Below are 13290 nucleotides of genomic sequence, written 5' to 3'. Positions count from 1 at the left end.
AACGATTCACTCCCGTCTGGGACTGTACGGCCCGTGTGTGTCTCAGTGTCAGCTCCTGTACATGTACAGTACACAGTGGGTAAAAGGGAACGATTCACTCCTGTCTGGTACTGTACTGCCCGTGTGTGTCTCAGTGTCAGCTCCTGTACATGTACAGTACACAGTGGGTAAAAGGGAACGATTCACTCCTGTCTGGTACTGTACTGCCCGTGTGTGTCTCAGTGTCAGCTCCTGTACATTGTACAGTACACAGTGGGTAAAAGGGAACGATTCACTCCTGTCTGATACTGTACGGCCTGTGTGTGTCTCAGTGTCAGCTCCTGTACATGTACAGTACACAGCGGGTAAAAGGGAATGATTCACTCCTGTCTGGGACTGTACGGCCCGTGTGTGTCTCAGTGTCAGCTCCTGTACATGTACAGTACACAGTGGGTAAAAGGGAATGATTCACTCCTGTCTGGTACTGTACGGCCCGTGTGTGTCTCAGTGTCAGCTCCTGTACATTGTACAGTACACAGTGGGTAAAAGGGAACGATTCACTCCTGTCTGGTACTGTACGGCCCGTGTGTGTCTCAGTGTCAGCTCCTGTACATTGTACAGTACACAGTGGGTAAAAGGGAACGATTCACTCCTGTCTGATACTGTACGGCCTGTGTGTGTCTCAGTGTCAGCTCCTGTACATTGTACAGTACACAGTGGGTAAAAGGGAACGATTCACTCCTGTCTGGGACTGTACGGCCCGTGTGTGTCTCAGTGTCAGCTCCTGTACATGTACAGTACACAGTGGGTAAAAGGGAATGATTCACTCCCGTCTGGTACTGTACGGCCTGTGTGTGTCTCAGTGTCAGCTCCTGTACATGTACAGTACACAGTGGGTAAAAGGGAATGATTCACTCCTGTCTGGGACTGTACGGCCCGTGTGTGTCTCAGTGTCAGCTCCTGTACAGAAATGCCGTAAATGATAATATTATACCTGCCCCAGCAGATAGCTAAGTTTGGAGTGAGCTGTGCTGTTGGTGTGGGAGCTCTAGGAAATCCAGGACCTGTATAATCAGTGATTGTGTCAAGAACCAATAACTTCTTTGCACAATATGCTTGTCAATGTCTGAAATTATTTACTTGGGACTCTATTTCTAAGCGTTTGACATTTGTTACTTCTTTCTCAAAGAGATCCAATTGCTTGTGAATGCCACATCATTGAAGCCCTCTCATCGCCAGTTCATACCATGTTTATCACCCTTAGCTGTGATATAGCAGTGACGTCAGATGAGGTGCAGGAATGGGATGTGATTTAAAAGTGAAAAGACCTTGCCAACTGCAGTCTGGAAATGTATCTGACACTTACCATTTTTTTCTTTTGAAGCACGAGGTGTGTGTGAACAGCAGTAGTCCACAATCTGATCTCTTCCCACTCAATAACGAGACTCTCAGTGTTGATATTTACAAAGGGGTAAGTTGTACGGGGTAAGTTGTACAGCCAACTGAAAAATACAGACTGAACTTTATCCGTTTGAGTGATGAGGGAAACTCCAGCCTCGCTGCGCTGCTGTTTTCAAACAAACTCTTAATCTTACAGGCATAAATCACCCCAAACATCAGGAACAGATTTATTACCGTAATATTAACACTGAACTACTGAGCAACTGCACTCAAAATATCCTCGAGCCTTCTCCCTCACTTTAAGGGTCTTTACGAGACTTTCCGGGACTTTACATCTTTGGGGATCTTTACGGGACTTTACAGGTCTTTACGAGTGGTTCCGAGTCTTTATGAATCTTTACCAGTCTTTACAGTTCTTTACAAGTCTTTACTGGTCTCTCCAAGTCTTTATGGTTCTTCACAATACATTACGGGTCTTTACAGTTCTTTACAGGTCTTTGCGGGTCTTTACAAATCTTTATGGGTCTTTACAAGCTTTTACAGGACTTTACAAATCTTTACGGGACTTTACGGGTCCTTACAAGTCATTATGGGTCTTTACAGATCTTTACAAGTCTTTACAAGGCTTTAAGGGTCCTTCCAAGACTTTACGGTTTTTTACAAATATTTACAGATCTTTACAGGTCTTTACAGGTCTTTATGAGTTTTTACAGGTCTTTATGGGTCTTTACAAGTATTTATGGGCCATTACAGGTCTTTGCAAGTCTTTACTGATCTTCACGGATCTTTACAGGTCTTTACAGTTCATTACAAGTCTTTACGGGTTTTTACAGGTCTTTATTGGTCTTTAGAGGACTTTACGGGACTTTACCTTCCTTTACGGGTCTTTACAGGTCTTTACGGTTCTTTACAAGACTTTAAGGGTCTTTACGAATCTTTATGGGTCTTTACAGGTCTTTAGAGGTCTATACGGACTCTTTACAGGTCTGTACGGTTCTTTACAAGTCTTTACAGTTCTTTACAAGTTTTTACGGTCATTTACAAATCTTTATGGATCTTTACAACTCTTTATGGATCTTTACAGATCATTATGGTCTTTACGGGTCTTTATGAGTCTTTACAAGTCTTTATGGTTCTATACATGTCTTTGCAATCTTTAGAGCTCTTAATGGGTCTTTACATGTCTTCTGATCTTTGCAAGTCTTCACGGGCCTTTACAAGTCTTTACTGGTATTTACAAGACTTTACAGGTCTTTATGGGCCTTTACAAGTCTTTGCAGGTCTTTACGGATCTTTATGCATGTTTACGAGCCTTTACAGGCCTTTACAGGTGTTTGAGTCTTTGCGGTCATTGTGGGATTTTATACGTCTTTATGGGCCTTTACAGGACTTTACAAGTCTTTACGGGTCTTCAGAAGTCTTTACAGATCTCTATGGGACTTTATGGGTCCTTACGAGTCTTTACAGGTCTTTACAAATCTTTACAAGTCTGTGCGGTTCTTTACAAGTCTTTACAAGCTCTTAATGGGTCTTTACGTCTTTATGGGTTTTTATGGGACTTTGTGGGTCTTTACAAGTCTTTATGGGACTTTATGGGTCTTTACAAACTTTATGGGTTCTTACGGGACTTTACAGACCTTTAGATGGTCAGTGCAGGTCTTTACAGGGCTTTACAGGTCTGTACAGTTCTTTACAAGGCTTTACAAGTCCTTACAGGTCTTTATGAGATTTTACAAGGCTTTACGTGCCTTTCCAAGTCTTTATGGTTCTTTACAAGTCTTTATGGATCTTCATAGGCCTTTATGGGTCTTTACAAGTCTTTACGAGTCTTTGTGGGTCTTTATAGGTCTTTACGGGTCTTTACAAGTCTTTACGAGTCTTTATGGGTCTTTACAAGTCTTTATGGGTTCTTACAGGACTTTATGGGTCTTTATGGTTCTTTACGAGTCTTTAAGGGTCTTTATGGGTCTTTATGAGTCTTTACGAGTCTTTACAAGTCTTTACGGGTCTTTGCAAGGCTTTACAAGTCTTTACAGATCTTTACATGTCTTTATGGATCTTTACATGTCTTTACGGGTATTTACAAATCATTACAGACCTTTACAAGTCTTCACAGATCTTTACGGAATCTTTACAGGTCTATACAGTTCTGTACAAGTCTTTACCAGTCTTTACAAATCTTTATAGTTCTTTATCAGTCTTTACAGGTCTTGCCAGTTCTTTATGTGTCTTTACAGGTCTTTACAGTTCTTTATGAGTCATTAAGAGTCTTTACAGATTGTTATGGTCTTTACAGGTCTTTATGAGTCTTTACGAGTCTCTACAAGTGTTTATGGTTCTATACATGCCATTACAAGTCTTTACAGCTCTTTATGTGTCTTTAAAAATCTTTACAGATCTTTACACATCTTTACCGGCTTTTATGGTTCTTTGCAAGTTTTTACAGGTCTTACATTACAAGTCTTTATGGGTCTTCACAGATCTTTACAGGTCTTCACAAGTCTTTACGAGTCATTACAGGTCATTAACAAGACTTTACAGGTCTTTACAAGTCTTTCTGGAGCTTTACGAGTCTTAACAGACCATTCCAAGTCTTTACGGGTTTTCACAGGTCTTCACGGATCTTTGCAGGTGTCTACGAGTCTTTACGAGTCTTTATAGGTCTTTACGGTTCTTTACAAGTCTTTACAGGACTTTTCAGGTCTTTACAGGTCATTACAAGTCTTTACTGATATTTACAAGTCTTTACAGGACTTTTCTGGTCTTTTCAAGGCTTTACAAGTCTTTACTGGTATTTACAAGTCTTTATGGGTCTTCACAGGTCATTACAAGTCTTTACTATTCTTCCCTGATCTTTACGGGTCTTTACAAGTCTTTATGGATCTTTACAGCTCTTTACAAATCTTTACAGGTCTTTACGGGTCTTAACAAGTCTTTACAAGTCTTCAAGGTTCTGTACAGGTCTCTAAGGTTCTTTACGAGTCTTTACACGTCTTTACCAGACTTTATATTTATTTATGAGTCTTTATGGGTCTTTACAAGTCTTTATGCACTTTACAGGCCTTTACAAGTTTTTATGGATCTTTACAGGGCTTTATGGATCTTTACAAGTCTTTATGGATCTTTACTGGTCTTTGCCTTCTTTTACTGAGCTTTCCGGGTCTTCACTGGTCTTTATGAGCCTTTACAAGTCTTTACGAGTCTTTATTGGTCTTTACAAGTCTTTGCAGGTCCTTACCAGTCTTTAGGGGTCTTCACACGTCTTTACCAATCTTTACTGGTATTTACAAGTCTTTATGGATCTTTACGAGTCATTATAAGTCTTCATGATCTTTGCATGTGTTTACCGGTCTTCCCAGAACTTTACGGGTCTTTACAAGTCTTTACAGGTCCTTACCAATCTTTACAGGTCTTTATGGGTATTTGCAAGTCTTGACAAGTCTTCAAGGATCTGTACAGGTCTCTAAGGATCTTTACGCATCTTTACAGATCTTTACGAGACTTTATGTTTATTTATGAATCTTTACGGGTCTTTACAAGACTTCAAGAATCTGTACAGGTCTTTAGGGATCTTTACGAGTCTTTACGGATCTTTATAGATCTTTATGGGGGTTCACGAGTCTTTACGAGACTTTCTGGATCTTTATGAGTCTTTATAGGCTGTTACAAGTCTTTACGAGTCTTTAAGGTGTCTACAAGTCTTTACAGTTCTTTACATATCATTCCGTTTCTTTACAGTCTTTAGGGGTCTTTACAAGTCTTTACTGCTATTTACATGTCTTTATGGGCCTTTATAAGTCTTTGCAGGTCCTTACCGGTCTTTACGTGTCTTCACAAGTCTTTACCAGTCTTTACTGATCTTCCTAGTTCTTTACGGGACTTTACAAGTCTTTACAGGTCTTTATGGGTATTTACAAGTCTTCAAGGATCTCTACTGGTCTCTAAGGTTCATTACGAGTCTTTACAGGTCTTTACCAGACTTTATATTTATTTACGAGTCTTTACGGGTCTTTACAAATCTTTATGCACCTTTACAGGTCTTTACAAGCCTGCAGACAGTGCTTTCTGAGGCTTGACAAATCTTTATGGGCCTTTATGTTGCCTTTACAAGTCTTTATGGATCTTTACAGGTCTTTACGGATCTGTACAGGTCTTATCAGATCTTTACAAGTCTTTACAAGTCTTTACTGGTCTTTACGGGTCTTTACAGGTCTCTACAGTTCTTTACAAGTCTTTACAGGTCTTTACAACTCTTTACGGGTCTTCATCTTTTTTACTGAGCTTTATAGTCTTCACCGGTCTTTATGGGTCTTTACAAGTCTTTACGAGGCTTTATGGGTCTTTACAAGTCTTTATGATCTTTGCATGTGTTTACCGGTCTTCCCAGATCTTTACGGGTCTTTGCAGTTCTTTACAGGTCTTTACGGGTCTTTACAGGTCTTTATGGGTTTTTTTTTATTCGTGCATGGGATGTGGGCGTCACTGGCAAGGCCAGCATTTATTGCCCATCCCTAATTGCCCTTGAGAAGGTGGTGGTGAGCTGCCTTCTTGAACCGCTGCAGTCCGTGTGGTGAAGGTTCTCCCACAGTGCTGTTAGGAAGGGAGTTCCAGGATTTTGACCCAGCGACGATGAAGGAACGGCGATATATTTCCAAGTCGGGATGGTGTGTGACTTGGAGGGGAACGTGCAGGTGGTGTTGTTCCCATTTGCAAACCTTTAGAAGCCTTCAAGGATCTGTACAGGTCTTTAAGGATCTTTACGCATCTTTACAGGTCTTTACCAGACTTTATGGTTATTTATGAATCTTTACGGGTCTTTACACAACTTCAAGAATCTGTACAGGTCTTTAGGGATATTTACGAGTCTTTACGGATCTTTACGGGTGTTCATGAGTCTTTATGAGACTTTCTGGATCTTTATGAGTCTTTACAGGTCGTTACAAGTCTTTACAAGTCTTTACAGGTGTCTACAAGTCTTTACAAGTCTTTACGGTTCTTTACATAACATTATGGTTCTTTACAGTCTTTACGGGTCTTTACAAGTCTTTACGGGTCATTATAAGTCTTTACCGGTCTTCCCAGATCTTTACGGGTCTTTATAAGTCTTTACGGTTCTTTACAAGTCTTTGCTGGTATTTACAAGACCTTACAGGTCTTTACGGATCTTTACAAGTCTTTGCTAGTCCTTACGGGTCTTTACGGGCCTTTACAACTCTTTACCAGTCTTTACTGGTATTTACAAGCCTTTACGGGTCTTTAGAAGTCTTTACTGGTCTTTACAAGTCTTTGCAGGTCCTTACCAGTCTTTATGGGTCTTCACAAGTCTTTACCAGTCTTTACTGGTACTTACAAGTCTTTACAGGACTTTACAGGTCTTTACGAGTCTTCACAATTCTTAACTGGTATTTACAAATCTTTATGGGTCTTTACGGGTCATTACAAGTCTTTACGATCTTTACGGATCTTTACGGGTCTTTACAAGTCTTCAAGGATCTGTACAGGTCTTTAGGGATCTTTATGAGTCTTTAAGGATCTTTGCAGGGCTTTACAGGTGTTCACAAATCTTTATGAGACTTTCTGGATCTTTGAGTCTTTAGGAGCCATTACAAGTGTTTATGGGTCTTTATAGGTGTCTACAATTCTTTACAACTCTATACAGATCTTTAGAAGTCTTTACAGGTATGTACAAGTCTTTAAGGGTCTTTAGAGATCTTTACTGTTCTTTGCAAGGCTTTGCAGGCCCGTACGGGTCTTTACGGGTCTTTACAACCCTTTACCACTCTTTACTGGTATTTACAAGTTTTTACGCATTTTTACAAGTCTTTGCAGGTCCTTACCAGTCCTTATCGGTCTTCACAAGTCTTTACCAGTCTTTACTAGTATTTACAAGTCTTTACAGGTCCTTACAAGTCTTTACCACTCTTCCCGGATCTTTACAGTTCTTTACCAATCTTTACAGCTCTTTATGGATCTTTACAGGTCTTTATGGGTATTTACAAGTCTTAACAAGTCTTCAAGGACCTGTACAGGACTTTATGGGCCTTTACACATCTTTACGGGTCTTTACAAGGGTCTACAAATCTTTACAACTTTATACGAGTCTTTAGGAGTCTCTACGGGTCTTTACAAGGCTTTGCGGGCCTGTACAACACTTTACCAGTTTTTACTGATATTTGCAAGCCTTTACGGGTCTTTAGAAGTCTTTACGGGTCTTTATAGGTCTTTACGCGTGTTTGCAAGTCTTTGCAGTTCCTTACCGGTCTTTATGGGTCTTCACAAGTCTTTACCAGTCTTTACTGGTACTTACAAGTCTTTACATGACTTTACAGGTCTTTACCATCTTTACGGGTCTTTACAGGTCTTTATGGATCATTACAAGACTTTACGATCTTTACATGTCTTTACCACTCTTCACGGATCGTTACAGGTCTTTACGGATCTTTACAGGTCTTTACGCTTTACGGGTCTTCATAATTCTTTACTAGTATTTACAAGTCATTATGGGTCATTACAAGTCTTTACGATCTTTACAAGTTTTTACCACACTTCCCAGATCTTTACGGGTCTTTACAGGTCTTTATGGGTAGTTACGAGTCTTTACAAGTCTTCAAGGATCTGTACAGGTCTTTAAGGATCTTTATAAGTCTTTACAGGTCTTTACCAGACTTTATGTTTATTTACGAGTCTTTACGGGTCTTTACAAGTCTTCAAGGATCGGTACAGGTCTTTAAGGATCTTTACGGGTCTTTACAGGTGTTCACGAGTCTTTATGAGACTTTCTGGATCTTTACGAGTCTCTACGGGCCGTTACAAATCTTTGTGGGTCTTTATAGGTGTCTACATTCCTTACAACTCTATACAGGTCTTTAGGAGTCTTTACATTTTTTTACATATCATTACATTTCTTTACAGTCTTTACGGGTCTTTACAGGCCTTTGCAGTTCTTTATAAGGCTTTCCGGCCCTTAAGGGTCTTTATTGGTATTTGCAAGCCTTTACAGGTCTTTAGAAGTCTTTACTGGTATTTACAAGTCTTTAGGATCTTTACAAGGCTTTGTGGGTCTTTACAAGTATTTACAAGTCTTTACAGGTCCTTACAAGTCTTTACAGGTCTTTACGGTTCTTTACGGGTCTTTATGTGCCTTCACAAGTCTTTACAAGTCTTTCGGATCTTTACAAGTCTTTACTGGTCTTCCCAGATCTTTACGGGTCTTTACAAGTCTTTATGGTTGTTTACAGCTCTTTACAAATCTTTACAGGTCTTTATGGATATTTACAATTCTTTATAAGTCTTCAAGGATCTGTACAGGTCTTTAAGGATCTTTATGCATCTTTACAGGTCTTTACCAGACTATGTTTATTTACGAGTCTTTATGGGTCTTTACAAGTCTTTATGCGCCTTTACAGGTCTTTACTGATCTTTATGGGTCTTCACAGGTCTCTACGGTTCTTTACAAGTCTTTACAGGTCTTTACAAGTCTTTATGAGTCTTCACGAGTATTTAAAAGTCTTTATGGGTCTTTACAAGTCTTTACAATCTTTACAATTCTTTACAATATTTTACGGGTCTTGATGAGTCTTCCCAGATCTTTACGAGTCTACATGGGCCTTTACAGGTTTCTACAAGTCTTTACAAGTCTTTATGATTCTTTACATATCGTTACAAGTCTTTACGGGTCTTTACAGGTTTCTACTAGTCTTTACGGTTCTTTACATATCGCTACGGGTCTTTACAGGTCTTTACGGTTCTTGACATGGCTTTGAGGGTCTTTGCGGAACTTTACAACTCTTCACCAGTCTTTACTGGTATTTATAAGTCTTTACAAGTCTTTACTGGTCTTTATGGGTCTTTTTGGGTCTTTACAATTCTTTACTGGTATTTACAAGACTTTATGGGTCTTTACAAGTCTTTGCAGGTCCTTTACTGGTCTTCCCAGATCTTTACGGGTCTTTACAAGTCTTTATGGTTGTTTACAGCTCTTTACAAATCTTTACAGGTCTTTATGGGTATTTACAAGACTTTACAAGTCTTCAAGGATCTGTACAGGTCTCTAAGGGTCTTTATGAGTCTTTACAGGTCTTTACCAGACTTTAAGTTTATGTATGAGTCTTTATGGGCCTTTACAGGTCCTTACTGATCTTTACGGGTCGTTACAGGTCTCTATGGTTCTTTACAAGTCTTTACAGGTCTTTACAAGTCTTTATGGTGCTTTCCGAGTCTTTACAAATCTTTAGGGGTCTTTGCATGTCTTTTCGGATCTTTATAGGTCATTATGAATCTTTACGTGTCTTTGCGGGTCTTTACTGATCTTTACGGGTCTTTACAAGATAAAAACAGTGCTTTACTGAGCTTTACGGGTCTTTCTGAGTTTTTATGGGTCTTCGGTTTTTATGGGTCTTCGCGAGTCTTTGCAGGTCGTTACGAGTCTTTATGGGTCATTACAAGTCTTTTTAGTTCTTTACAGGTCTTTAGGGATCTTTACGGGTCTTTACGGGTCTTTATGAGTCTTTATGGCTCTTTATGAGTCTTTACTGCTCTTTAAGAGCCTTTATGTGTCTTCCCATGTCTTTATGGTTATTTACAAGTCTTTACATTCTTTACAAATCTTTACAGGTCTTTACAAATCTTTATGGTTCTTTATAAGTCTTTGCAGGTCCTTATGGGGCTTTACGAGTTTTTACAACTCTTTACGAGTCTTTACAGGTCTTTACAACTCTTTACGAGTCTTTACAGGTCTTCACAAGTCTTTACCAGTCTTTACTGGTTTTTAAAGTCTTTACAGGTCTCTATGGGTCTTTACAAGTCTTTACTGGTATTTACAATTTCTTACAGGTCTTTACGAGTCTTTATGGATCTTTACATGTCTTTACAGTTCTTTCCAAGTCTTTACAGATCTTTATAGGTCTTTGCAAGTCCTTATGGGTCTTTACAGCTCTTTACGGTCTTTACAGGTCTTTACAACCCTTTAGAGGTCTTTAAGGGTCTTCATAAGTGTTTACCACTCTTTACTGGTATTTACAAGTCTTTACGGGTCTTTACAGTTCTTTACAGTTCTTTATAAATCTTTCCAGGACCTTACGGGTGTTTACAGGTCTTTACAAGTCTTTATATTGCATTACGAGTCTTTACAAATCTTTATGGGTCTTTATGTTGTCTTTACAAGTCTTCAGGGGTCTTTAAAAGTCTTTACAAATCTTTACAAGTCTTTACGGGTCTTTGCAGATCTTTACTGATCTTTACGGATCATTATGGGTCTTTCCGAGTCTTTACAGGTCTTTACAAGTCATTACGAGTCTTTACTAGTATTTACAATTCTTTACAGGACTTTGCAAGTCTTTACGGATCTTTACGAATCTTTACGAATCTTTACGGATCTTTACAATTCTTTACCGGTCTTCACACATCTTTAAGGATCTTTACGACTCTTTACAGGTCTTTATGGGTCTTTACAAATCTTTACGGGCCTTTTTGGTCTTTACAAGGCTTTACAAGTCTTTACAAGTCTTCACAGATCTATACAGGTCCTTACAGGTCTTTACAAGTCTTCACAGATCTATACAGGTCCTTACAGGTCTTTACAAGTCTTTACAAGTCTTCACAGATCTATACAGGTCCTTAAAGGTCTTTATGAGTCTTTACTGGTCTTTGCAGTTCTTTACTGAGCTTTACGGGTCTTTCTGAGTCTTTATTGGTCTTCACAGTACTTTACGGGTCTTTACAAGTCTTTGTGGATCTTTACAGGTCCTTAGAGATCTTTACGAGTCTTTACATGTCTTTACAGGTCTTTACGGTTCTTTGGAAGTCTTTACAGGTCTTTATGAGTCATTACGGGTCTTCACAGTTCTTTACTGAGCTTTACACGTCTTTACGGATCATTATTGGTCTTCACAGGTCTTTACGGGTCTTTACACGTCTTCGTGAATCTTTACAGATCTTTACGGATCTTTATGCATCTTCACAGCTCTTTACTGAGCTTTACGGGTCTTTCTGAGTCTTTATTGGTCTTCACAGGTCTTTACGGCACTTTACAGGTCTTTATGGGTAATTATAAGTCTTTACAGGCCTTTACAGGTCTTTACTGATCTTTATGGGTCTTTATGGGTCTTTACAGGTCTTTACTGATCATTATGGGTCTTATGAGTCTTTACAGGTCTTTATGGGTCTTTACAGGTCTTCAAGGATCTGTACAGGTCTTTAGGTATCATTACGAGTCTTTACAGATCTTTACCAATCTTTACGTTTATTTACGAGTTTTTACGGGTCTTTACATGTCTTTACGATCTTTACAATCTGTAGGTGTCTTCACAGTTCTTTACGGATCTTTACGAGTCTTTACCAGTCTTCACAGATATTTACTGTTCTTTACAAGTCTTCACAGGTCTTTCCAGGTCTTTACAGGTTTTTTAGGATCTTTACGGGTCTTTCTGGGTCTTTACGAGACTTTACAGGTCTTTAGATTCTTTACAAGCCTTTACAAGTCTTTATGGGTCTTTACAAGTTTTCAAGGATCCGTACAGGTATTTAGGGATCTTTATGGATCTTTAGAAGTCTCTAGAGTTTTTTACGAGTCTTTATGGGTCTTTAAAAATCTTTCCAGGTCTTTATGTTGTCTTTACAAATCTTCAGGCATCTTTACAAGTCTTCATGGATCTGTAGAGGTCTTTACGGATCTTTATGAGTCTTTACAGTTCTTTACAGGTCTTTACTGTTCTTTGCAAGTCTTTACAGGTCTTTACGAGCCTTTACTGGTTTTCGCAGTTCTTTACTGAACTTTACGGGTCTTTCTGAGTCTTTATTGGTCTTCACAGGTCTTTACGAGTCTTTGCGGCTCTTTACAGGACTTTACATGTAATTACGTCTTTACAGGTCTTTATGGATCTTTACAGGTCTTTATGTTGTCTTTACAAGTCTTCTGGGGCCTTTACAAGTCTTCACGGATCTGTACAGGTCTTTACGAATCTTTACGAGTCTTTACAGGTCGTTACTGGTCTTTACGGTTCTTTACAAGTGCTTATGGGTCCTTACAAGTCTTTACGGGTTCTTACAAGTCTTTACGGGTCTTCACAGTTCTTTACGGATCTTTACGGGTCTTTAGGGACCTTTACGATTCTTTACCAGTCTTCACGTTTATTTACGAGTCTTTACGGGTCTTTCTGAATCTTTATTGGTCTTCACAGATCTTTATAAGTCTTTACAAGTCAGCACGGATCTTTACAGTTCTTTACAAGTCTTTACAGGTCTTTGCAGTTCTTTACAGGTCTTTACGGGTCTTTCTGAGTCTTTATTGGTCTTCACAGATCTTTATGAGTCTTTGCACGTCTTCACAGATCTTTACAGTTCTTTACAGATCTTTACAAGTCTTTGCAGTTCTTTACAGGTCTTTACGCATCTTTACTAGTCTTTATTGGTCTTCACAGTACTTTATGAGTCTTTACAAGTCTTCACAAATCTTTACAGTTCTTTACGAGTCTTTACGAGTCTTTACAGGTCTTTACAGGTCTTTACGGGCCTTTACAAGACTTTGCGGGTCTTTACAGTTCTTTGTGGGTATTTACAGGTCCTTACGGTTCTTTTCAAATACTTATGAGGCCTTACAGGCCTTAAGGGACTTTACAAGTCTTTACAGGTCTTTACAAGGCTTTACAGGTCTTCACAGTTCTTTATGGATTTTTACGATTCTTTATCGGTCTTTACGAGGCTTTACTGGTCTTCACAGATCCTTATGGGTCTTTCCGAGTCTTTATGGGTCTTTACGGATCTTTTCAGCTCTTTACAGGATCTTTATGGTCTTTATGGGTCTTTACGAGTCTTTACAGGTCTTTAGATTCATTACAAGTCTTTACAAATCTTTATGGGTCTTCACAGTTCTTTACGAATCCTTACGGGTCTTTATGGATCTTTACGAGCCTT

At 39.0% G+C, this 13290-nt stretch overlaps 1 protein-coding gene across 4 annotated transcripts in view; it reads left to right on the top strand.

Moving 5' to 3' along the window:
• LOC137307324 (natural resistance-associated macrophage protein 2-like) overlaps positions 1–13290 on the top strand; it is a 218548-nt gene that overhangs the window by 140590 nt on the left and 64668 nt on the right. For all 4 annotated transcript variants that reach the window (XM_067976801.1, XM_067976800.1, XM_067976799.1 and 1 more), the window contains one exon: positions 1364–1450. In XM_067976801.1, coding sequence (XP_067832902.1) covers positions 1364–1450 — 87 coding nt within the window. The remainder of the gene's footprint in view (positions 1–1363; positions 1451–13290) is intronic.

This window comes from Heptranchias perlo, chromosome X, assembly GCF_035084215.1.
Source record: "Heptranchias perlo isolate sHepPer1 chromosome X, sHepPer1.hap1, whole genome shotgun sequence".
Taxonomy (NCBI): Eukaryota; Metazoa; Chordata; class Chondrichthyes; order Hexanchiformes; family Hexanchidae; genus Heptranchias; species Heptranchias perlo.
This window is presented reverse-complemented; position numbering and strand designations above follow the sequence as displayed.